General features: G+C 53.8%; 1 protein-coding gene across 1 annotated transcript in view; it reads left to right on the top strand.

Moving 5' to 3' along the window:
- LOC116937047 (uncharacterized) overlaps nucleotides 1-27,500 on the top strand; it is a 94,550-nt gene that overhangs the window by 40,848 nt on the left and 26,202 nt on the right. Inside the window, exons 6-11 of the mRNA XM_076063939.1 lie at nucleotides 1,310-1,549; nucleotides 7,257-7,493; nucleotides 15,436-15,534; nucleotides 18,973-19,110; nucleotides 19,520-19,621; nucleotides 19,881-20,237. Coding sequence (XP_075920054.1) covers nucleotides 1,310-1,549; nucleotides 7,257-7,493; nucleotides 15,436-15,534; nucleotides 18,973-19,110; nucleotides 19,520-19,621; nucleotides 19,881-20,237 — 1,173 coding nt within the window. The remainder of the gene's footprint in view (nucleotides 1-1,309; nucleotides 1,550-7,256; nucleotides 7,494-15,435; nucleotides 15,535-18,972; nucleotides 19,111-19,519; nucleotides 19,622-19,880; nucleotides 20,238-27,500) is intronic.

Here is a 27,500-nt window from a genome sequence, read left to right on the forward strand (position 1 = left end):
GAGTGAGTGAGTGGGTGAGTGAGTTATTGAGTGAGTGAGTGGGTGGGTGAGTGGGTGGGTGGGTGGGTGAGTGAGTGGGTGGGTGGGTGGGTGAGTGGGTGAATGAGTGGGTGAGTGAGTGAGTGGGGGGGTGACTGGTTGAGTGGGTGATTGAGTGACTGACTGAGTGGCTGACTGACTGAGTGACTGACTGAGTGAGTGAGTGTATGAGTGAGTGACTAAATGACTGAATGAGTGAGTGAGTGTATGAGTGAGTGACTGACTGAATGACTGACTGACTGAGTGACTGACTGAGTGAGTGAGTGAGTGACTGACTGAGTGACTGACTGAGTGAATGACTGACTGACTGACTGAGTGACTGAATGTCTGACTGGCTGACTGACTGACTGAATGACTCACTGGCTGACTGACTGACTGAGTGTATGAGTGACTGACTGAGTGTTTGAGTGTATGAGTGACTGACTGACTGAATGACTGACTGACTGACTGAGTGACTGACTGAGTGAGTCTATGAGTGACTGAGTGAGTGAGTGAGTGTATGAGTGAGTGACTAAATGACTGACTGAGTGAGTGAGTGTATGAGTGAGTGACTGACTGAGTGACTGACTGACTGAATGACTGACTGACTGAATGACTCACTGACTGACTGAGTGAGTGTATGAGTGAGTGACTAAATGACTGACTGAGTGAGTGAGTGGCTGACTGACTGGCTGACTGACTGACTGAGTGAGTGAGTGTATGAGTGAGTGACTAAATGACTGACTGAGTGAGTGAGTGACTGACTGACTGCCTGAATGAATGACTGACTGACTGAGTGACTGACTGAGTGTATGAGTGAGTGACTGACTGACTGAGTGACTGAATGACTAACTGACTGACTGAGTGACTGACTGAGTGAGTGAGTGTATGAGTGAGTGACTGACTGAGTGGCTGACTGACTGAGTGACTGACTGAGTGAGTGAGTGTATGAGTGAGTGACTAAATGACTGACTGAGTGAGTGTATGAGTGAGTGACTGACTGAGTGGCTGACTGACTGAATGACTGACTGACTGAGTGACTGACTGACTGAATGACTGACTGAGTGACTGAGTGAGTGAGTGTATGAGTGAGTGACTAAATGACTGACTGAGTGACTGACTGACTGCCTGACTGACTGCCTGAATGACTGACTGAGTGTGTGTATGAGTGTATGACTGACTCACTGACTGACTGCCTGACTGAGTGACTGAATGACTGACTGACTGCCTGACTGACTGACTGACTCACTGACTGACTGTCTGACTGACTATCCCACCACCACCGCCACAGGTCTACAAGAGCGCCAGCAAGCGGAAATCTCACATCCTGAAGAATCATCCCGGCTACGATCTCCCCCCCAGCATCCGCAAGCTCCGACTGGGCCTCACCGGCATCGGTAGCGGTGGAGTTCCCGGTGGGGCTGTGCCGGGAGAGTCGGACGCTTCGCTGTGTACCCACACGCAGCTCACCGGCACCGTGGCTAGCGCCCCCGTCTGTTGCCCGCATTGCAGCAAACAGTACAGCAGCAAGGTTGTGGTGGTGGTGGTGGTGGTGCACTCAGTTAGATAGTTATACACTCAGTTAGATAGTTATAGACTCAGTTAGATAGTTATACACTCAGTTAGATAGTTATACACTCAGTTAGATAGTTATACACTCAGTTAGATAGTTATACAGTCAGTTAGTTAGTTATACACTCGGTTAGTTAGTTATACACTCAGTTAGTTATACACTCAGTTAGTTAGTTATACACTCAGCTAGTTAGTTATACACTCGGTTAGTTAGTTATACACTCAGTTAGTTAGTTATACACTCAGTTAGTTAGTTATACACTCAGCTAGTTAGTTATACACTCAGTTAGTTAGTTATACACTCAGTTAGTTAGTTATACACTCAGTTAGTTGGTCATACACTGGGTTAGTTGGTCATACACTGGGTTAGTTGGTCATACACTCGGTTAGTTGGTCATACACTCGGTTAGTTGGTCATACACTCGGTTAGTTGGTCATACACTCGGTTAGTTGGTCATACACTCGGTTAGTTGGTCATACACTCGGTTAGTTGGTCATACACTCGGTTAGTTGGTCATACACTCGGTTAGTTGGTCATACACTCGGTTAGTTGGTCATACACTCGGTTAGTTGGTCATACACTCGGTTAGTTGGTCATACACTCGGTTAGTTGGTCATACACTCGGTTAGTTGGTCATACACTCGGTTAGTTGGTCATACACTCAGTTAGATAGTTATACACTCAGTTAGATAGTTATACAGTCAGTTAGATAGTTATACACTCAGTTAGTTAGTTATACACTCAGTTAGTTAGTTATACACTCAGTTAGTTAGTTATACACTCAGTTAGTTAGTTATACACTCAGTTAGTTAGTTATACACTCAGTTAGTTAGTTATACACTCAGTTAGTTAGTTATACACTCAGTTAGTTAGTTATACACTCAGTTAGTTAGTTATACACTCAGTTAGTTAGTTATACACTCAGTTAGTTAGTTATACACTCAGTTAGTTAGTTATACACTCAGCTAGTTAGTTATACACTCAGTTAGTTAGTTATACACTCAGTTAGTTAGTTATACACTCAGTTAGTTAGTTATACACTCAGCTAGTTAGTTATACACTCAGCTAGTTAGTTATACACTCAGTTAGTTAGTTAGTTATACACTCGGTTAGTTAGTTATACTCTCAGTTAGTTAGTTATACACTCAGTTAGTGAGTTATACACTCAGTTAGTTAGTTATACACTCGGTTAGTTAGTTATACACTCAGTTAGTTAGTTAGTTATACACTCAGTTAGTTAGTTATACAGTTAGTTAGTTAGTTATACACTCAGTTAGTTAGTTATACACTCAGTTAGTTAGTTATACAGTCAGTTAGTTAGTTATACAGTTAGTTAGTTAGTTATACACTCAGTTAGTTAGTTATACACTCAGTTAGTTAGTTATACACTCAGTTAGTTAGTTATACACTCAGTTAGTTAGTTATACACTCAGTTAGTTAGTTATACACTCAGTTAGTTAGTCATACACTCAGTTAGTTAGTCATACACTCAGTTAGTTAGTTATACACTCAGTTAGTTAGTTATACACTCGGTTAGTTAGTTATACACTCAGTTAGTTAGTTATACACTCAGTCAGTTAGTTATACACTCAGTCAGTTAGTTATACACTCGGTTAGTTAGTTATACACTCAGTTAGTTAGTTATACACTCAGTTAGTTATACACTCAGTTAGTTAGTTATACACTCGGTTAGTTAGTTATACACTCAGTTAGTTAGTTATACACTCAGTTAGTTAGTTATACACTCGGTTAGTTAGTTATACACTCAGTTAGTTAGTTATACACTCAGTTAGTTAGTTATACACTCAGTTAGTTAGTTATACACTCAGTTAGTTAGTTATACACTCAGTCAGTTAGTTATACACTCAGTTAGTTAGTTATACACTCAGTTAGTTAGTTATACACTCAGTTAGTTAGTTATACACTCAGCCAGTTAGTTATACACTCAGTTAGTTAGTTATACACTCAGTTAGTTAGTTATACACTCAGTTAGTTAGTTATACACTCAGTTAGTTAGTTATACACTCAGTCAGTTAGTTATACACTCAGTTAGTTAGTTATACACTCAGCTAGTTAGTTATACACTCAGTTAGTTAGTTATACACTCAGTTAGTTAGTTATACACTCGGTTAGTTAGTTATACACTCGGTTAGTTAGTTATACACTCAGTTAGTTAGTTATACAGTAAGTTAGTTAGTTATACACTCGGTTAGTTAGTTATACACTCGGTTAGTTAGTTATACACTCAGTTAGTTAGTTATACACTCGGTTAGTTAGTTATACACTCAGTTAGTTAGTTATACACTCAGTTAGTTAGTTATACACTCAGTTAGTTAGTTATACACTCAGTTAGTTAGTTATACACTCAGTTAGTTAGTTATACACTCAGTTAGTTAGTTATACACTCAGTTAGTTAGTTATATACTCAGTTAGTTAGTTATACACTCAGTTAGTTAGTTATACACTCAGTTAGTTAGTTATACACTCGGTTAGTTAGTTATACACTCAGTTAGTTAGTTATACACTCAGTTAGTTAGTTATACACTCAGTTAGTTAGTTATACACTCAGTTAGTTAGTTATACACTCGGTTAGTTAGTTATACACTCAGTTAGTTAGTTATACACTCAGTTAGTTAGTTATACACTCAGTTAGTTAGTTATACACTCGGCCAGTTAGTTATACACTCAGTTAGTTATACACTCAGTTAGTTAGTTATACACTCAGTTAGTTAGTTATACAGTCAGTTAGTTAGTTATACACTCAGTCATGCAGTCAGTCACTCACTCACTCATACACTCATTCATACAGTCACTCACACATACACTCACTCGTACACTCACACTCACTCACTCCGTGTCTCTCTCCCCGTGTCTCTCTCTCCCCGTCTCTCTCTCTCCCTGTGTCTCTCTCTGTCTCTCTCCCCGTGTCTCTCTCTCCCCACGTCTCTCTCTCCCCACGTGTCTCTCTCCCCGTGTCTCTCTCTCCCCGTGTCTCTCTCTCTCCCCGTGTCTCTCTCTCTCCCCACGTGTCTCTCCCCGTCTCTCTCTCCCCGTGTCTCTCTCTCCCCGTGTCTCTCCCTCCCCGTGTCTCTCTCTCCCCGTGTCTCTCTCTCTCCCCGTGTCTCTCCCTCCCCGTGTCTCTCTCTCTCCCCGTGTCTCTCCCCGTGTCTCTCTCTCCCCGTGTCTCTCTCCCCGTGTCTCTCTCTCTCTCTCCCCACGTGTCTCTCTCTCCCCACGTGTCTCTCTCCCCGTGTCTCTCTCTCCCCGTGTCTCTCTCTCTCTCTCCCCATGTGTCTCTCTCTCTCCCCGTGTCTCTCTCTCTCCCCGTGTCTCTCTCTCTCCCCGTGTCTCTCCCCGTGTCTCTCTCTCCCCGTGTCTCTCTCCCCGTGTCTCTCTCTCTCTCCCCGTGTCTCTCCCCGTGTCTCTCTCTCCCCGTGTCTCTCTCCCCGTGTCTCTCTCTCTCCCCGTGTCTCTCCCCGTGTCTCTCTCTCTCCCCGTGTCTCTCCCCGTGTCTCTCTCTCCCCGTGTCTCTCTCCCCGTGTCTCTCTCTCTCTCTCCCCGTGTCTCTCCCCGTGTCTCTCTCTCCCCGTGTCTCTCTCCCCGTGTCTCTCTCTCTCCCCGTGTCTCTCCCCGTGTCTCTCTCTCTCCCCGTGTCTCTCTCTCTCCCCGTGTCTCTCCCCGTGTCTCTCTCTCTCCCCGTGTCTCTCCCCGTGTCTCTCTCTCCCCGTCTCTCTCCCGTGTCTCTCTCTCCCCATGTCTCTCTCTCCCCGTGTCTCTCTCTCTCCCCCGTGTCTCTCTCTCTCCCCGTGTCTCTCCCCGTGTCTCTCTCTCCCCGTCTCTCTCCCGTGTCTCTCTCTCCCCGTGTCTCTCTCTCCCCGTGTCTCTCTCTCTCTCTCCGTGTCTCTCTCTCCCCGTGTCTCTCCCCGTGTCTCTCTCCCATGTCTCTCTCTCTCTCTCCCCGTGTCTCTCTCTCTCCCCGTGTCTCTCTCTCTCCCCGTGTCTCTCTCTCTCTCCCCGTGTCTCTCTCTCTCTCCCCGTGTCTCTCCCCGTGTCTCTCTCCCATGTCTCTCTCTCTCTCTCCCCACGTGTCTCTCCCCGTGTCTCTCTCTCCCCGTGTCTCTCTCTCCCCGTCTCTCTCCCCGTGTCTCTCTCTCTCTCTCCCCGTGTCTCTCTCTCCCCGTCTCTCTCCCCGTGTCTCTCTCTCTCTCTCCCCACGTGTCTCTCCCCGTGTCTCTCCCCGTCTCTCTCTCTCCCCGTGTCTCTCTCTCCCCGTCTCTCTCCCCGTGTCTCTCTCTCTCTCTCCCCACGTGTCTCTCTCTCCCCGTGTCTCTCCCCGTCTCTCTCCCGTGTCTCTCTCCCCGTGTCTCTCTCTCTCCCCGTGTCTCTCTCTCTCCCCGTGTCTCTCTCCCCGTGTCTCTCTCCCCGTGTCTCTCCCGTGTCTCTCTCTCTCCCCATGTCTCTCTCTCTCCCCGTGTCTCTCTCTCTCTCTCCCCGTGTCTCTCTCTCTCCCCGTGTCTCTCTCTCTCTCTCCCCGTGTCTCTCTCTCTCTCCCCGTGTCTCTCTCTCCCCGTGTCTCTCTCTCTCCCCGTGTCTCTCCCCGTGTCTCTCTCTCCCCGTGTCTCTCTCTCCCCGTCTCTCTCCCCGTGTCTCTCTCTCTCTCTCCCCACGTGTCTCTCTCTCTCTCCCCGTGTCTCTCTCTCCCCCCGTGTGTCTCTCTCTCCCCGTGTCTCTCTCTCTCTCTCCCCGTGTCTCTCTCTCTCTCCCCATGTCTCTCTCTCTCCCCGTGTCTCTCCCCGTCTCTCTCCCCGTGTCTCTCCCCACGTGTCTCTCTCCCCACGTGTCTCTCTCCCCACGTGTCTCTCTCTCTCCCCGTGTCTCTCTCTCTCTCCCCGTGTCTCTCTCTCCCCGTGTCTCTCTCTCCCCGTCTCTCTCCCCGTGTCTCTCTCTCTCTCTCCCCCCGTGTCTCTCTCTCCCCGTGTCTCTCCCCGTGTCTCTCTCTCTCTCCACTTGTCTCTCTCCCCGTGTCTCTCTCTCCCCACGTCTCTCTCTCCCCGTGTCTCTCTCTCTCCCCGTGTCTCACTCTCTCTCTCCCCGTGTCTCTCTCTCTCCCCGTGTCTCTCTCTCCCCGTGTCTCTCTCCCTGTGTCACTCTCTCCCCGTGTCTCTCTCTCTCCCCGTGTCTCTCTCTCTCCCCGTGTCTCTCTCTCTCCCCGTGTCTCTCTCCCCGTGTCTCTCTCTCTCCCCGTGTCTCTCCCCGTGTCTCTCTCTCCCCGTGTCTCTCTCTCTCCCCGTGTCTCTCTGTCTCTCCCCGTGTCTCTCTCCCGTGTCTCTCTCCCCACGTGTCTCTCTCTCTCCCCGTGTCTCTCCCGTGTCTCTCTCTCTCCCCGTGTCTCTCTCTCTCCCCGTGTCTCTCTCTCTCTCCCCGTGTCTCTCCCCGTGTCTCTCTCTCCCCGTGTCTCTCTCTCTCCCCGTGTCTCTCTCTCCCCACGTCTCTCTCTCTCCCCGTGTCTCTCCCTGTCTCTCTCCCCGTGTCTCTCTCTCTCCCCGTGTCTCTCTCTCCCCGTGTCTCTCTCTCCCCGTGTCTCTCTCTCCCCGTGTCTCTCTCCCCGTGTCTCTCCCGTGTCTCTCTCTCTCCCCGTGTCTCTCTCTCTCTCTCTCCCCCGCAGGCCAAGATGGTTCAGCACATCCGCAAGAAGCACACTGAGCTCCTAGTACTGATGCAGCAGCAGCAGCAGCAGCTGCATCTTAGCGCAAGCGGCAACACCACCACCACCACCACGCCATACCACCACCAACAACAACACCACCAACAACACCACCACCACAACCTGTCGCAGCCACAGCAGCAGCTGGGGCCGGCCACAACGACAGATTCAAGCGCGGCGATTGAGGCGTCTGATGAGGTGAAGGCGTGAATCAACGCACACACACACACACGGACACACACACACACACAGACACACACATACAGACACACACACACAGACACACACATACAGACACACACACACAGTGACACACACACACACAGACACACACACACACTGACACACACATACAGACACACACACACAGACACACAGACACACACAGACACAGACACACACAGACACAGATAGACACACACACACAGACACACACAACAACAACAACAACCGCCATTCGCCACTAAGTGTCGGTGACGTCACCACGACGCTTGTGCCAGGCTATGTGCACCCTGAGGCCACGTGAAGTGTTGAACGCCCGCTGGCAGGAGGTCACGGGGCAGACCCAGGTGCCACGGGTCGACTGACTGAGATGACTGGCTGATGCACCACCTGTGCCCCCTACTGTGCCAACCTGCTGTGCTTTAGCCACCCGGCGCTCCGCTCGTTGTTGTGAGCGTCGCTCCTCCGCCCTCCGTTGTTGTTGGAGGGCGACTGCCTCCAACTGCCCAGTAGCGTCCTTCACGAGCCTCCTCCACAGAGGCCGATCTTGACACCGCTGGTACCGGTCATCGGCAAGTCCACTCAGCTCCACGTCCTCCTGTACCACATCACTCCATCTCTTCTCTAGCCCGTGCCGCGCCCGTTTAGCCCCCTCAATCCGGCCAAACAAAAGCTGTTTCGGCATGCGGTGGCTGGGCATGCGGGCTACATGACCCAGCCATCGCAGCCTTGCCTGCCGGAGGAGCTCACCGATGGGACCCTGCCCAGATCTTTCAAGGATTTGTGAGCTCCTCACACAATCCAGTCTGGTTAAACCCAGGATGGATCGTAGGCAGGCCAGCCTAAATGTTTCTAACCGACGAAGATGTTCCATTAGGGGGGTCCACGTTTCGCAAGCGTAGAGAAGGGAGGGAATGACCGTGGCCGAGAAGACCTGAAGCTTAGTGCGGAGCGACAGACCAGGTAGCTTCCACACAGCGTTACGCAACCGATGAAAAGATATTGCCGCTTGACTGATTCGGAGTGAGACCTCTGCTGTTAAACTGGAGCCAGTCATAAGCACACTGCCCAGGTATGGGAAACTCTCCACTCTCTCCACAACTGCCCCATCACCGATTGGGAGTTGTGGGGGCGGTGTGTCCGATGGTACAAAATACCCAGGCAGGTGCTTAGTTTTGGTGGGGCTGATGGTAAGGCCCCACCTCTTAGTGGCACGCTCCAGTCTCAGCAGCAGCGTCTCCAACTCCTCCTCTGACTGAGCAGCTATTACCAAATCATCAGCATACATAACGTGGTTGAGCAATAGGGAGCCATCTCTTGACCGCACCCGGGCATCGATTAGCCTCCCATTATATCTGTACCATATGGAGATTCCCCCGGTACAGCTATTGAAGGCTTCACGAACTACGTGGTCAAAATAGTTGTTAAATAATGTGGGAGCCAGAGGACATCCCTGTCGCACCCCAAGGTGTACAGGGAATGGCTCTGACTCCCGGCCACGTAGTTTTACCCGGGCCCGCTCACCATCATGAAGGTCCTTAATGATCGTGAGCAGAGGGTCAGGTACTCCAAAAGCACGAAGAACGACCCAGAGCCCAGGCCTACTGATGGTATCATAGGCCTTGACCAGGTCAATAAAGCAGAGATGTAGGTCTTGTTGGAATTCCCTACACCTCTGCTGTAGCAGACGGACAGAAAATATGGCATCTGTGCAGGACCGCCCTTTCCTGAAACCGCATTGGGGCTCCGCAAGCCTCTCCTCAGCGTGCCTGGCAAGGCGATGTTGAATAATCCTTGCCAGGACCTTTCCCGGCACACTGAGGAGTGAGATGCCCCTGTAGTTGTTACAGTCTGTGCGGTCCCCCTTCTTAAAGAGGGGGACCACCAGGGCATCCTTCCAATCCTGCGGAACCCGTCCAGTGGTCCAGACTGTTGTTATGATGTCATATAGGGCAGTCTGTGCACAAACGCCACCCTCCCTCAGCATTTCGCTTGGGAGATCATCTCTGCCCGCTGCCTTTCCTGGTCTCAGACTCCGGATCGCCTTCAATACTTCCTCAGCAGATGGCACCTCAGCCAGCCACTCACAGGGGGTGACTTCTTCCAATATTTGAGGCACCGCAGCCTCAGCAGGGTCATCCTCACTTCGTGCCACGATGTTTTCCTGGCTGTGGGATTTTCCCTCCCCCAGGACCTCAGAAATGCTCAGCAAATCTGCAAACCTGTTCCTGGGGGTCGGAAATTGGATCACCGTTTTTTCCCCTAATGACGGTAATAGGTGTGGCGCTGCAGGTTACTTTTTTGATGGAGTTAAATAGAGAATTGTGGTCACGGGCCACTGAGGCAGACTCCATCTCCTCAGCAACCCGCGACCACCACCCATCCTTGCAGCGCCTCACGGCTCTCCGAACCTCCGAGCGAAGGCTGCGGTAAGCCTCCTCATTCCCTGACGTGGGATTCTGTAGCCGATGACAGTGGGCCTGTTGCTTTTTCTCAACCATTCTGAACACCTCCTCTGTCAGCCAGGGTCTCTGGGGAGGTCTGGACCGCGTACCCAAAGCAGCCATTGCAGCTGCGTGAGTGACAGTCCTAAACCTCGCCCATTTACCCTCGACATCAGGAGGAGTCGGGGACGATGCCAATCCCAGCCGCAAGCGATGATGAAATTCTCGCTTGCAACTTTCATCAGATAACTGAGACCAGGCCACTTTATGTTGGAATGGGGTCCTGGGTGTACACCCACCACCGGAGTGGAAGAATGGCAGGCGCATCTTACAGATGACTAGTCGATGGTCAGAGGGCAGATCAGCTCCACGGTAGGTCCTGGTGTCAAGGACATGGGCTCGCATTCGCTGGTCCGTCACTATGTAGTCCAGCAGATGTTCTTGCTTGGACCCGGCATGCATCCATGATGTTGTGTGGATGCGCCGATGCCGGAACAGCGTGTTGGTAATTACAAGCCCATGGGCTGCACAAAAATCTAGCAGCCTCCTACCGTTGTTATTGAGCTGATCTGGCCCATGCCCTCCAATCACTCCAGACCAGGTGCCAGTATCATGACCAACTCGGGCATTGAAGTCACCCAACATGATGACTCTATCCCGAGGGGCCACTTTAGCCAGCACCTGTGACAGGAGGTCATAGAAGGCATCTGACTCATCGGCTTTGCCTGCATCCCTCCACGGATGTTCATCTTCGGTGGGGGCATAAGTAACCACGACCACCATTCCTCGCCTCCGGTTGATGGGAAGGCGAGCCCAAAGTAGCCTGGGGCTTACAGCTTCCCACACCTCACCGCCACGCTCCCACGCCCCCTTCATTCTTTTGTTCAAAAGAAGACCCACACCCTGTTGTTTGGCAGTCTGCTGCCCCGAGTAGAGGACTGTCCACCCCTCATGGTGGCAGGAGCCAGAGCCGGTCCACCGGACCTCCTGAATGCCGCATAGATCCAGGCGGTACCGGTCCAGCTCCCGACAGAGGAGTGGCAGCCTCTCCTCTGCAGTGAGCGTTCGAACATTCCACGTGGCCACCCGTAGTGGCTTTTCGTTGTTTCTGGAGGAGCCCCGAGGGTAGGTATTCAATTTCCTGGCTCCGCCAATTGGGGTTTGGCCAGGAGACGTCATAGACGCCTGGCCCCCCGGGGCCTCCGGCACAAGCTTAGTTGTTACATATTTCACTTTAATTCGTGGTTTTGTGGTAATTAATTGAAGGTGGAGGGGTTACCAGCCCCTCGCACCCGTCCAGAGCAGACACACACACAGACACACACACTGACACACACACACAGACACAAACACACACAGACACACACAGACACACACACACACACACGCGCACAGACACACACACAGACACAGACACACACACAGTGACACACGCACACAGACACACAGACACACACACTGACACACACACACAGACACAAACACACACAGACACACACAGACACACACACACACACACGCGCACAGACACACACACAGACACAGACACACACACAGTGACACACGCACACAGACACACAGACACACACACAGACACACACACAGTCACACACAGGCACGCACACACAGATAGACACACACACACATGCAGACACACACACACGCTACAAAGACAAAGCTCCCCCAGGTAGCCTCTAGCAGGGCTGTAGGGGCAAGTGCAGTCACACAGACACAGACAAAGCTCCCCCAGGTAGCCTCTAGCAGGGCTGTAGGGGCAAGTGCAGTCACACAGACACAGACAAAGCTCCCCCAGGTAGCCTCTAGCAGGGCTGTAGGGGCAAGTGCAGTCACACAGACACACAGACAAAGCTCCCCCAGGTAGCCTCTAGCAGGGCTGTAGGGGCAAGTGCAGTCACACAGACACAGACAAAGCTCCCCCAGGTAGCCTCTAGCAGGGCTGTAGGGGCAAGTACAGTCACACAGACACAGACAAAGCTCCCCCAGGTAGCCTCTAGCAGGGCTGTAGGGACAAGTGCAGACACACAGACAAAGCTCCCCCAGGTAGCCTCTAGCGGGGCTGTAGGGGCAAGTGCAGTCACACAGACACAAACAAAGCTACCCCAGGTAGCCTCTAGCAGGGCTGCAGGGGCAAGTGCAATCACACAGACACAGACAAAGCTACCCCCAGGTAGCCTCTAGCAGGGCTGTAGGGGCAAGTGCAGTTACACAGACACAGACAAAGCTACCCCAGGTAGCCTCTAGCAGGGCTGCAGGGGCAAGTGCAATCACACAGACACAGACAAAGCTACCCCCAGGTAGCCTCTAGCAGGGCTGTAGGGGCAAGTGCAGTTACACAGACACAGATAAAGCTCCCCCGGGTAGCCTCTAGCAGGGCTGTAGGGGCAAGTGCAGTCACACAGACACAGACAAAGCTCCCCCAGGTAGCCTCTAGCAGGGCTGTAGGGGCAAGTGCAGTCACACAGACACAGACAAAGCTCCCCCAGGTAGCCTCTAGCAGGGCTGTAGGGGCAAGTGCAGGTAGCAGCAGCGCCTATGAAGGCTACCGGCACTGTGGCACACACAGAGGGGGTGGGTGGACACCACCACCACCACTACACCACCACCATCACTACACCACTACGACACCACCACTACACCACCACTACACCACCACTACACCACCACCACTACACCACCACCACTACACCACCACCACTACACCACCACTACCACTACACCACCACTACACCACCACTACACCACCACTACACCACCACTACACAACCACCACCACTACACCACCACCACAACACCACCACCACTACACCACCACCACTACACCACCACCACTACACCACCACTACACCACCACTACACCACCACCACCACTACACCACCACCACTACACCACCACCACAACACCACCACTACACCACCACCACTACACCACCACCACTACACCACCACCACTACACCACCACTACACCACCACCACTACACCACCACCACTACACCACCACCACTACACCACCACTACACCACCACTACACCACCACCACCTACACCACCACCACCACTACACCACCACTACACCACCACTACACCACCACCACTACACCACCACTACACCACCACTACACCACCACCACTACACCACCACTACACCACCACTACACCACCACCACCACTACACCACCACCACCACTACACCACCACTACACCACCACCACCACTACCACTATACCACCACCACCACTATACCACCACCACTACACCACCACCACTACACCACCACTACCACCACCACCACTACACCACCACCACTACACCACTACACCACCACCACTACACCACCACTACACCACCACCACTACACCACCACCACTACACCACCACCACTACACCACCACTACACCACCACTACACCACCACCACCACTACACACCACCACTACACCACCACCACTACACCACCACTACACCACCACTACCACTACACCACTACACCACCACCACTACACCACCACTACACCACCACTACACCACCACCACCACTACACCACCACCACCACTACACCACCACTACACCACCACACACTACCACCAACACCACCACCACTACACCACCACCACCACTACACCACCACTACACCACCACCACCACTACACCACCACTACACCACCACCACTACACCACCACTACACCACCACCACTACACCACCACTACACCACCACCACCACTACACCACCACTACACCACCACTACACCACCACTACACCACCACGCCCGGCCGCCTTTGTCTCTCCCGTAGTGCTGATGTTGTCTCTCTCTCCCCGTGTCTCTCCCCACGTGTCTCTCTCCCCGTGTCTCTCTCCCCCCGTGTCTCTCCCCACGTGTCTCTCTCCCCGTGTCTCTCTCCCCACGTGTCTCTCTCTCCCCGTGTCTCTCTCTCCCCGTGTCTCTCTCTCCCACGTGTCTCTCTCCCCGTGTCTCTCTCCCCGTGTCTCTCTCCCCGTGTGTCTCTCTCCCCGTGTCTCTCTCTCTCCGTGTCTCTCTCTCCCCACGTGTCTCTCTCTCCCCCCGTGTCTCTCTCCCCGTGTCTCTCTCCCCGTGTCTCTCTCTCCCGTGTCTCTCTCTCCCCGTGTCTCTCTCTCCCCGTGTCTCTCTCTCCCCGTGTCTCCCCGTGTCTCTCTCTCCCCGTGTCTCTCTCTCCCCGTGTCTCTCTCCCCGTGTCTCTCTCCCCACGTGTCTCTCTCTCTCCCCGTGTCTCTCTCTCTCCCCGTGTCTCTCTCTCCCCGTGTCTCTCTCCCCGTGTATCTCTCTCCCGTCTCTCTCCCCACGTGTCTCTCCCCATGTCTCTCCCCGTGTCTCTCTCCCCGTGTCTCTCTCTCCCCACGTGTCTCTCCCCGTGTCTCTCTCTCTCTCCCCGTGTGTCTCTCTCCCCGTGTGTCTCTCTCCCCGTGTCTCTCTCTCCCCGTGTGTCTCTCTCCCCGTGTCTCTCTATCCCCGTTCTCTCTCTCTCTCCCCGTGTCTCTCTCTCTCCCCGTGTCTCTCCCCGTGTCTCTCTCTCCCCGTGTCTCTCTCTCCCCGTGTCTCTCTCTCTCTCCCCGTGTCTCTCCCCGTGTCTCTCTCTCCCCGTGTCTCTCTCTCTCCCCGTGTCTCTCCCCGTGTCTCTCTCTCCCGTCTCTCTCTCTCCGTGTCTCTCCCCGTGTCTCTCTCCCCGTGTCTCTCTCCCCACGTGTCTCTCCCCGTGTGTCTCTCTCCCCGTGTCTCTCTCTCCCCGTGTCTCTCTCTCTCCCCGTGTCTCTCTCTCCCCGTGTCTCTCTCTCTCTCCCTGTCTCTCTCCCCGTGTCTCTCTCTCTCTCTCTCCCCGTGTCTCTCTCTCCCTGTCTCTCTCCCCGTGTCTCTCTCTCTCTCCCCGTGTCTCTCTCTCTCCCCGTGTCTCTCTCCCCGTGTCTCTCTCTCTCTCCCCGTGTCTCTCTCTCCCCGTGTCTCTCTCCCCGTGTCTCTCTCTCCCCCCGTGTCTCTCTCCCCGTGTCTCTCTCCCCGTGTCTCTCTCTCCCCGTGTCTCTCTCTCTCCCCGTGTCTCTCTCTCTCCCCGTGTGTCTCTCTCCCCGTGTCTCTCTCTCTCCCCGTGTCTCTCTCCCCGTGTCTCTCTCTCTCTCCCCGTGTCTCTCTCTCCCCGTGTCTCTCTCCCCGTGTCTCTCTCTCCCCCCGTGTCTCTCTCCCCGTGTCTCTCTCCCCGTGTCTCTCTCTCCCCGTGTCTCTCTCTCTCCCCGTGTCTCTCTCTCTCCCCGTGTGTCTCTCTCCCCGTGTCTCTCTCTCTCCCCGTGTCTCTCTCTCTCCCCGTGTCTCTCTCTCTCTCTCTCTCCCTGTCTCTCTCCCCGTGTCTCTCTCTCTCTCTCCCCGTGTGTCTCTCTCCCCGTGTCTCTCTCCCTGTCTCTCTCCCCGTGTCTCTGTCCCCGTGTCTCAGTGCGTGCGAGCTGAGCGTGTCCGTACGATGCTCACGTTCACCGCCATTGAGAGCTCCAGCCCCAGCCACCACCACCAGCAGCACCACGACTCCTTGCAGGTCAGACATTGATTATTATTATTATTATCACTCTGTCTCTCTGTCTCTCTGTCTCTCTGTCTTTGTCTTTGTCTCTCTCTGTCTCTCTCTGTCTCTCTCTGTATCTCTGTCTCTGTCTCTCTCTCTGTGTCTCTCTGTCTCTCTGTCTCTCTCTCCGTGTCTCTGTCTCTCTGTCTCTCTGTCTCTCTCTCTGTCTCTTTGTCTCCGTGTCTTTGTCTCTCTCTGTGTCTCACTCTGTGTCTCTGTGTCTCTCTCCGTCTCTGTCTCCGTGTCTTTGTCTCTCTCTGTGTCTCACTCTGTCTCACTCTGTGTCTCTGTGTCTCTCTCTGTGTCTCTCTGTGTCTCTGTCTCGCTCTGTCTCTGTCTCACTCTGTCTCTCTGTCTCTCTCTGTGTCTCACTCTGTCTCACTCTGTGTCTCTCTCTGTCTCTCTCTGTGTCTCACTCTGTGTCTCTCTCTGTCTCTCTCTGTGTCTCACTCTGTGTCTCTCTCCGTCTCTCTGTCTCTCTCTCTGTCTTTGTCTTTCTCTGTGTCTCACTCTGTCTCTCTCTGTGTCTCACTCTGTGTCTCTCTCCGTCTCTCTGTCTCTCTCTCTGTCTGTGTCTTTCTCTGTGTCTCACTCTGTCTCTCTGTCTCTCTCTGTATCTCTGTCTCTGTCTCTCTCTCTGTGTCTCTCTGTCTCTCTCTGTCTCTCTGTCTCTCTCCGTGTCTTTGTCTTTCTCTGTGTCTCACTCTGTCTCTCTCTGTCTCTCTGTCTCTGTCTCCGTGTCTTTGTCTTTCTCTGTGTCTCACTCTCTCTCTGTCTGTCTCACTCTGTGTCTCTGTGTCTCTCTCTGTCTCTTTGCCTTTCTCCGTGTCTCTCTCTGTGTCTCTGTCTCTCTCTGTCTCTCTGTCTCTGTCTCTCTCCGTGTCTTTGTCTTTCTCTGTGTCTCACTCTGTCTCTCTCTGTCTCTCTGTCTCTTTGTCTCTGTCTCCGTGTCTTTGTCTCTCTCTGTGTCTCACTCTGTGTCTCTCTCCGTCTCTCTGTCTCTCTCCGTGTCTCTTTGTCTTTCTCTGTGTCTCTGTCTCACTCTGTCTCTCTCTGTGTCTCTGTCTCACTGTCTCTGTCTCTCTCTGTGTCTCTGTCTCACTGTCTCTCTCTGTGTCTCTCTCTCTGTGTCTCTGTCTCTCTCTGTGTCTCTGTCTCACTGTCTCTGTCTCTCTCTGTGTCTCTGTCTCACTGTCTCTCTCTGTGTCTCTGTCTCACTGTCTCTGTCTCTCTCTGTGTCTCTGTCTCACTGTCTCTGTGTCTCTGTCTCACTGTCTCTGTCTCTCTCTCTGTCTCTCTCTGTGTCTCTGTCTCTCTCTGTGTCTCTGTCTCACTGTCTCTGTCTCTCTCTGTGTCTCTGTCTCACTGTCTCTGTCTCTCTCTGTGTCTCTGTCTCACTGTCTCTCTCTGTGTCTCTGTCTCACTGTCTCTGTCTCTCTCTGTCTCTCTCTGTCTCTGTCTCTCTCTGTGTCTCTGTCTCACTGTCTCTGTCTCTCTCTGTGTCTCTGTCTCACTGTCTCTGTCTCTCTCTGTGTCTCTGTCTCACTGTCTCTGTCTCTCTCTGTGTCTCTGTCTCACTGTCTCTGTCTCTCTCTGTGTCTCTGTCTCACTGTCTCTGTCTCTCTCTGTGTCTCTGTCTCACTGTCTCTCTCTATGTCTCTGTCTCACTGTCTCTCTCTGTGTCTCTGTCTCACTGTCTCTGTCTCTCTCTGTGTCTCTGTCTCACTGTCTCTCTCTGTGTCTCTGTCTCACTCTCTGTCTCACTCTGTCTCTCTGTCTCACTCTTACTCTCACTCTCTCTGTCTCTCTGTCTCTCTCTCTGTCTCTCTGTCTCTCTGTCTGTCTCACTCTCTCTCTGTCTGTCTCACTCTGTCTCTCTCTTACTCTCACTCTCTCTGTCTCACTCTCTCTCTGTCTCTCTGTCTGTCTCACTCTGTCTCTGTCTCTCTGTCTGTCTCACTCTGTCTCTCTGTCTCTCTCTTACTCTCACTCTCTCTGTCTCTCTGTCTGTCTCACTCTGTCTCTGTCTCTCTGTCTGTCTCACTCTGTCTCTCTGTCTGTCTCACTCTGTCTCTCTGTCTCTCTGTCTGTCTCACTCTGTCTCTCTGTCTCACTCTTACTCTCACTCTCTCTCTGTCTCTGTCTTACTCTCTCTCTGTCTCTCTGTCTCTCGCTCACTTTGTCTCTCTGTCTCACTCTGTCTCTCTCTTACTCTCACTCTCTCTGTCTCTCTGTCTGTCTCACTTTCTCTCTGTCTCTCTGTCTGTCTCACTCTGTCTCTCTGTCTCTCTCACTCTCTCTGGCCTGGTCTGGCCCTGGCCCTGGTCTGGTCTGGCCCTGGTCTGGTCTGTCCCTGGCCTGGCCCTGGTCTGGTCTGGTCTGGCCCTGGCCCTGGTCTGGTCTGTCCCTGGTCTGTCCCTGGTCTGTTCCTGGTCTGGTCTGGCCTGGCCCTGGTCTGGTCTGGCCCTCGCCTGGCCCTGGTCTGGCCCTGGTCTGGTCTGGCCCTGGTCTGGTCTGGCTCTGGTCTGTCCCTGGCCTTGCCTGGCCTGGTCTGGCCTGGCCTGGTCTGGTCTGGCCCTGGCCTGGCCCTGGTCTGGCCCTGGCCTTGCCTGGCCCTGGTCTGGCCTGGCCCTGGTCTGGTCTGGCCCTCGCCTGGCCCTGGTCTGGCCCTGGTCTGTCCCTGGCCCTGGTCTGGCCCTGGCCTTGCCTGGTCTGGCCTGGCCTGGTCTGGTCTGGCCCTGGCCCTGGTCTGGCCCTGGCCTGGCCTGGCCCTGGTCTGGTCTGGCCCTGGTCTGGCCCTGGTCTGGCCCTGGTCTGGCCTGGCCTTGCCTGGTCTGGCCTGGCCTGGTCTGGTCTGGCCCTGGCCCTGGCCTGGCCTGGCCCTCGCCTGGCCCTGGTCTGGTCTGGCCCTGGTCTGGCCCTGGTCTGGCCCTGGTCTGGCCTGGCCTTGCCTGGTCTGGCCTGGCCTGGTCTGGTCTGGCCCTGGCCCTGGCCTGGCCTGGCCCTCGCCTGGCCCTGGTCTGGTCTGGCCCTGGTCTGGCCCTGGTCTGTCCCTGGCCCTGGTCTGGCCCTGGCCTGGCCCTGGCCCTGGCCTTGCCTGGCCTGGCCTGGCCTGGCCCTGGTCTGGCCTGGCCCTGGCCTTGCCTGGTCTGGCCCTGGTCTGGCCCTGCTCTGGCCCTGGCCCTGGTCTGGCCCTGGCCCTGGCCCTGGCCTGTCCCTGGCCTGGACTTGCCTGACGACTTCCGCGGTGGTCACAGCGAGCTACCAGCCCGTCCAGTACCTCCCCGTGGCCCCCTCTCTCTCCCCACCACCACCACCACCATTCCTCTCCCCCCACCACCACCCACCCACCACTCCTCTCCCCCCACCACCCCCACCACCCACCCACCACCCACCCACCACCACCGGCAGGCCGCCGACCTGCTGACGCAGGCGATGAGCGAGCTGTCGCAGTCCCTGGCGGGGGACTTCCGCGGTGGTCACGGCGAGTTCCAGCGGGTCCAGTACCTCCCTGTGGACCCTCTCTCTCTCCCCACCACCACCACCACCCACCACTCCTCTCCCCCCACCACCCACCCACCCACCACCACCACCGGCAGGCCGCCGACCTGCTGACGCAGGCGATGAGCGAGCTGTCGCAGTCCCTGGCGGGGGACTTTCGAGGTGGTCACGGCGAGTTCCAGCGGGTCCAGTACCTCCCTGTGGACCCTCTCTCTCTCCCCACCACCACCACCACCCACCACCACCCACCCACCACCCACCCACCACCACCGGCAGGCCGCCGACCTGCTGACGCAGGCGATGAGCGAGCTGTCGCAGTCCCTGGCGGGAGACTTTCGAGGTGGTCAGGGCGAGTTCCAGCGGGTCCAGTACCTCCCTGTGGACCCTCTCTCTCTCCCCACCACCACCACCACCACACCTCTCCCCCCACCACCCACCCACCCACCACCACCGGCAGGCCGCCGACCTGCTGACGCAGGCGATGAGCGAGCTGTCGCAGTCCCTGGCGGGGGACTTCCGAGGTGGTCAGGGCGAGTTCCAGCGGGTCCAGTACCTCCCTGTGGCCCCGCTCTCTCTCCCCACCACACCTCTCCCCCCACCACCACCCACCCACCACCCACCCACCCACCACCACCGGCAGGCCGCCGACCTGCTGACGCAGGCGATGAGCGAGCTGTCGCAGTCCCTGGCGGGAGACTTTCGAGGTGGTCACGGCGAGTTCCAGCGGGTCCAGTACCTCCCTGTGGACCCTCTCTCTCCCCACCACCACACCTCTCCCCCCACCACCCACCCACCCACCACCCACCCACCACCGGCAGGCCGCCGACCTGCTGACGCAGGCGATGAGCGAGCTGTCGCAGTCCCTGGCGGGAGACTTTCGAGGTGGTCAGGGCGAGTTCCAGCGGGTCCAGTACCTCCCTGTGGCCCCGCTCGCTCACCCCAACACGGCCGGCACCTCGGCGCTCGCTCCCCCGGTCCCAGCGTCGTCGTCGCCGCCGGCAACGACGGCGGCCAAGCAGGTGGACGAGGTGGAGGTGGACGAGGAGGTGGTGGACGAGGTGGAGGAGGAGGAGGAGGATGAGGAGGTGGTGGTGGAAGCGCGGAGTGTCCGGTTCATTGGGGAGGCTCAGCAGCAGCAGCAACAGCAGCAGCACATTCAGCTACAGGTGGTGCAGGTACGTTGGGAGGGAGAGAGACATGGGGAGAGAGAGAGACACGTGGGGAGAGACACGGGGAGAGAGAGAGAGAGAGACACGTGGGAGGGAGAGAGAGAGACACGGGGAGAGAGACGTGGAGAGAGATGGGGAGAGAGAGAGACACGGGGAGAGAGAGAGACACGTGGGAGAGAGAGAGACACGTGGAGAGAGAGAGACACGTGGAGAGAGAGAGAGACACGGGGAGAGAGAGACACGTGGGGAGAGAGAGAGAGACACGTGGGGACAGATGGGGAGAGAGACACGTGGGAAGGGAGAGAGAGACACGGGGAGAGAGAGACACGGGGAGAGAGACACGGGGAGGGAGAGACACAGGGAGAGAGAGAGAGACACGTGGAGAGAGAGAGAGACGTGGGGAGAGATGGGGAGAGAGACACGTGGGAAGGGAGAGAGAGACACGTGGGGAAAGACACGTGGGAAGGGAGAGAGAGACACGGGGAGAGAGACGGGGAGAGAGACACGTGGGGAGAGAGAGACACGTGGGGAGGGAGAGAGAGACACGGGGAGAGAGACGGGGAGAGAGAGACACGCGGGGAGAGAGAGAGAGACGTGGGAAGGGAGAGAGAGACACGTGGGAGAGAGAGAGACGTGGGAAGGGAGAGAGAGACACGGGGAGAGAGAGACACGTGGAGAGAGAGAGACACGGGGAGAGACACGTGGGAGAGAGAGACACGTGGGGAGAGAGAGAGAGACGTGGGAAGGGAGAGAGAGACACGTGGGAGAGAGAGAGACGTGGGAAGGGAGAGAGAGACACGGGGAGAGAGAGACACGTGGAGAGAGAGAGACACGGGGAGAGACACGTGGGAGAGAGAGACACGTGGGGAGAGAGAGAGAGACGTGGGAAGGGAGAGAGAGAGACACGGGGAGAGAGAGACACGTGGGGAGAGAGAGACACGGGGAGAGAGAGAGAGACACGGGGAGAGAGAGAGACACGGGGAGAGAGAGAGAGACACGGGGAGAGAGAGACACGGGGAGAGAGACGTGGGGAGAGAGACACGTGGGGAGAGAGAGAGACACACGGAGAGAGAGACACGGGGAGAGAGAGACACAGGGAGAGAGAGAGAGAGAGACACGTGGGGAGAGAGAGACACGGGGAGAGAGAGACAAGGGGAGAGAGAGACACGTGGAGAGAGAGACGGGGAGAGAGACACGGGGAGAGAGAGACGGGGAGAGAGACACGGGGAGAGAGACACGTGGGGAGAGAGAGAGACACGTGGGGAGAGAGAGACACGTGGAGAGAGAGACATGGGGAGAGAGAGAGACACGTGGGAAGGGAGAGAGAGAGACGGGGAGAGAGAGACACGGAGAGAGACACGGGGAGAGAGAGACACAGGGGGAGAGAGAGAGACACGTGGGGAGAGAGAGAGACACGTGGGGAGAGAGAGACACGTGGGGAGAGAGAGAGACACGTGGGGAGAGAGAGAGACACGTGGGGAGAGAGAGAGACACGTGGGGAGAGAGAGAGACACGTGGGGAGGGAGAGAGACACGGGGAGAGAGAGACACGTGGGGAGAGAGAGACATGGGGAGAGAGAGAGACACGGGGAGAGAGAGACACGGGAAGGGAGAGAGACACACGGGGAGAGAGACACGGGGAGAGAGAGAGACACGGAGAGAGACACGGGGAGAGAGAGACGGGGAGAGAGAGACACGTGGGGAGAGAGAGAGACACGGGGAGAGAGAGAGACACGTGGGGAGAGAGAGACACGGGGAGAGAGAGAGAGACACGGAGAGAGAGAGAGACACGGGGAGAGAGAGAGACACGGGGAGAGAGACACGGGGAGAGAGAGATACGTGGGGAGAGAGAGACACGGGGAGAGAGACACGGGGAAGGAGAGAGAGACACGTGGTGAGAGACACGTGGGGAGAGAGAGACACGGGGAGAGAGAGAGACGTGGGGAGAGAGAGACACGGGGAGAGAGACACGGGGAAGGAGAGAGAGACACGTGGGGAGAGAGAGACGGGGAGAGAGACACGGGGAGGGAGAGAGAGACACGTGGTGAGAGACACGTGGGGAGAGAGAGACACGGGGAGAGAGAGAGACACGGGGAGAGAGAGAGAGACACGGGGAGAGAGAGACGCGGGGAGAGACACGGGGAGAGAGAGACACGTGGGGAGAGACACGGGGAGAGAGAGACACGGGGAGAGAGAGACACGGGGAGAGAGAGACGGGGAGAGAGACACGGGGAGAGAGAGATGGGGAGAGAGACACGGGGAGAGAGAGACACGGGGAGAGAGAGACACGGGGAGAGAGAGACACGGGGAGAGAGAGATGGGGAGAGAGAGACACGGGGAGAGAGACACGTGGGGAGAGAGAGACACGTGGGGAGAGAGACACGAGGAGAGAGAGACACGGGGACAGAGAGAGACACGGGGACAGAGAGACACGGGGAGAGAGAGACACGGGGAGAGAGAGACACGGGGAGAGAGACACGGGGAGAGAGAGACGCGGGGAGAGAGACACGGGGAGAGAGACACGGCGAGAGAGACACACGGGGAGAGAGACACGGGGGGAGAGAGACACGGGTAGAGAGACACGGGGAGAGAGAGAGACGCGGGGAGAGAGACACGGGGAGAGAGAGACACGGGGAGAGAGAGACACGGGGAGAGAGACACGGGGAGAGAGACACAGGGAGAGAGACACGGGGAGAGAGACACACGGGGAGAGAGACACGGGGGGAGAGAGACACGGGGAGAGAGAGAGACACGGGGAGAGAGACACGGGGAGAGAGAGACACGGGGAGAGAGAGACGCGGGGAGAGAGAGACATGGGGGGAGAGAGACACGGGGGGAGAGACACGGAGAGAGAGACACGGCGAGAGAGAGACACGGGGAGAGAGAGACGCGGGGAGAGAGAGACATGGGGAGAGAGACACGGGGAGAGAGAGAGACGCGGGGAGAGAGACACGGGGAGAGAGAGACACGGGGAGAGAGAGACGCGGGGAGAGAGAGACACGGGGAGAGAGAGAGAGAGACACGGGGAGAGAGAGACACGGGGAGAGAGAGACACGGGGAGAGAGACACGGGGAGAGAGAGAGACGCGGGGAGAGAGACACGGGGAGAGAGAGACACGGGGAGAGAGAGACGCGGGGAGAGAGAGACATGGGGGGAGAGAGACACGGGGGGAGAGACACGGAGAGAGAGAGACACGTGGGGAGAGAGAGACACGGGGGAGTGGCCACGTGGAATGTTCGAACGCTCACTGCATAGGGAGAGGCTGCCACTCCTCTGTCGGGAGCTGGACCGGTACCACCTGGAGGGTCCGGTGGACTGCTTCTGGTTTGTGTGTGTACACTGTGTGTGTGTGTACTTGTACTTGTGTGTGTGTGTACACCGTGTGTGTGTGTGTACACTGTGTGTGTGTGTGTACTTGTGCGTGTGTGTGTGTGTACACTGTGTGTGTGTGTACACTGTGTGTGTGTGTGTACGTGTGTGTACATTGTGTGTGTACGTGTGTGTGTGTGTGTACGTGTGTGTGTGTGTACGTGTGTGTGTGTGTACATTGTGTGTGTGTACTTGTGTGTGTGTGTACTTGTGCGTGTGTGTGTACATTGTGTGTGTGTACATTGTGTGTGTACGTGTGTGTGTGTGTGTACGTGTGTGTGTGTGTACTTGTGTGTACGTGTGTACGTGTGTGTGTACTTGTGCGTGTGTGTGTGTGTACATTGTGTGTGTACATTGTGTGTGTGTGTGTGTACGTGTGTGTGTGTGTGTACTTGTGTGTGTGTACACTGTGTGTGTGTGTACTTGTGTGTGTGTGTACGTATGTGTGTATGTGTGTGTGTACATTGTGTGTGTACATTGTACGTGTGTGTGTGTGTACATTGTGTGTGTGTGTACATTGTGTACATTGTGTGTGTGTCTGGGTTTAACCAGACTGGATTTTGTGTTTGAGGAGCTCACAAATCCTTTTGCGAGATCTGGGCAAGGGTCCCATCGGTGAGCTCCTCCGGCGGGCAAGGGGGCTGCGACTGGCCGGGTCACGTAGCCCCCCCGAAACAAGCTTTTGCTCGGCCGGATCGAGGGGGCTAAGCGGGCGCGGCACCGGGGGGCTAGAGAGGAGACGGAGTCCATGCTTGCATGGTTTCAGTTTACTTTGGTGTAGCCCTTTCTTTTTACAAAACCACGATCAAACACGGAAAAAAACCGGGTCTTAAAGCGACTACTACTTTGTGGTGACTATGCAAACGGAAAATCCACCGGAGGGGGGAGGGAAAAAAACCCCATCGAAAATATTCCTGAAGGAAAGGGCATTGTACCGTAACTCCCGACGCTCTGTGCGTGTGAAATCCCAGTTGGGGATGCAAGTCACAACAACACCAACAACATCATCAACATCAACAACATCAACAACAACACCAACATCAACAACAACATCAACAACAACATCAACAACAACATCATCAACAACAACACCAACAACAACATCAACAACAACATCATCAACAACAACAACAACATCAACAACAACAACACCAACATCAACAACAACAACACCAACAACATCAACAACATCAACAACACCAACAACAACAACACCACCAACAACAACATCAACAACAACACCAACAACACCAACAACATCATCAACAACAACACCACCAACAACAACATCAACAACAACACCACCAACACCACCAACAACAACACCAACAACAACAACATCATCAACAACAACACCAACAACAACACCAACAACAACAACACCACCAACACCACCAACATCAACACCAACAACAACACCAACAACAACAACACCAACAACACCAACAACACCATCAACAACAACAACATCAACAACAACAACACCAACAACACCAACATCAACACCAACAACACCAACAACAACAACAACACCACCAACAACAACATCAACAACAACACCAACAACACCAACAACATCATCAACAACAACACCACCAACAACAACATCAACAACAACACCACCAACACCACCAACAACAACAACATCAACAACAACATCATCAACAACAACACCAACAACAACACCAACAACAACAACACCACCAACAACAACAACACCAACAACAACACCAACAACACCAACATCAACAACAACATCATCAACAACAACACCAACAACAACACCAACAACACCAACATCAACAACACCAACAACAACACCAACAACAACACCACCAACACCAACAACAACACCACCAACACCACCAACAACAACAACATCAACAACATCAACAACAACACCAACAACATCAACAACAACACCACCAACAACACCAACAACATCAACAACGACATCACCAACAACACCAACAACACCAACAACAACATCAACAACAACATCATCAACAACAACACCACCAACAACACCAACAACAACAACAACACCACCAACACCACCAACAACAACAACACCAACAACAACACCAACAACAACACCAACATCAACAACAACATCATCAACACCAACACCAACAACAACACCAACAACAACATCATCAACACCAACAACAACACCAACAACAACAACAACACCAACAACACCAACACCACCAACAACAACACCAACAACAACATCAACACCAACACCACCAACACCACCAACACCACCAACAACAACAACATCATCAACAACATCAACAACAACATCAACATCATCAACAACATCATCAACAACAACAACATCAACAACAACACCACCAACAACACCACCAACAACAACACCAACAACAACATCAACAACACCACCAACAACACCAACAACAACAAAGACAACTTAGATTAAGGCCTTCAGTCTAACTCCCGACATGACCAAAATGAAACGAAGTGCCACAGTGATCACAGGGGTCTGTGGCCGAATTGTTAACGATAATCCACGTGCAATTGATAACGACACCAACATCCAGAGCCATATACTTAGTTTTGTTCGGTAAAGTCACGTTGAAGGGAAACAACAAAATAATAAAATATATATTACATATATAAAATACAACACCAACAACACCAACAACATCAACAACAACACCAACAACAACAACAACACCAACACCAACATCAACAACACCAACACCAACATCAACAACACCAACATCAACAACATCAACAACACCAACAACAACAACACCAACAACAACACCAACAACAACACCAACAACAACAACATCAACAACATCAACAACACCACCAACATCAACAACAACAACACCAACAACATCAACAACACCACCAACACCACCACCAACAACAACAACAACACCAACAACATCAACAACAACACCAACAACACCAACACCAACATCAACAACACCAACATCAACAACATCAACAACACCAACAACAACAACACCAACAACAACACCAACAACAACACCAACAACAACAACATCAACAACATCAACAACACCACCAACATCAACAACAACAACACCAACAACATCAACAACACCACCAACACCACCACCAACAACAACAACAACACCAACAACAACACCACCAACACCACCAACAACACCAACAACAACATCAACAACGACATCACCAACAACAACAACACCAACAACAACATCAACAACACCAACAACAACACCAACAACATCAACAACAACAACACCACCAACAACAACAACAACACCAACACCACCAACAACATCAACAACGACATCAACAACATCAACACCACCAACAACAACACCAACAACACCACCAACAACATCAACATCACCAACAACATCAACAACATCAACAACATCAACAACACCAACAACACCAACATCAACAACACCAACATCAACACAACAACAACAACACCAACAACAACATCAACAACATCAACAACACCAACACCACCAACAACAACATCAACAACAACACCACCAACACCACCAACAACAACATCAACAACATCAACAACATCAACAACAACACCAACAACATCAACAACAACACCACCAACACCACCAACAACAACAACACCAACAACAACACCACCAACACCACCAACAACACCAACAACAACATCAACAACGACATCACCAACAACAACAACACCAACAACAACACCAACAACAACATCAACAACAACAACAACACCAACAACACCACCAACAACAACACCACCAACAACAACATCAACAACACCAACAACATCAACATCAACAACAACACCACCAACAACATCAACATCACCAACAACATCAACACCAACAACACCAACAACACCAACATCAACAACATCAACAACATC

Source organism: Petromyzon marinus, unplaced genomic scaffold (assembly GCF_048934315.1).
Source record: "Petromyzon marinus isolate PM22_M1 ecotype Great Lakes invasive population unplaced genomic scaffold, UKy_Petmar_22M1.pri1.0 PM_Scaffold_244, whole genome shotgun sequence".
NCBI classification, from domain to species: domain Eukaryota; kingdom Metazoa; phylum Chordata; class Hyperoartia; order Petromyzontiformes; family Petromyzontidae; genus Petromyzon; species Petromyzon marinus.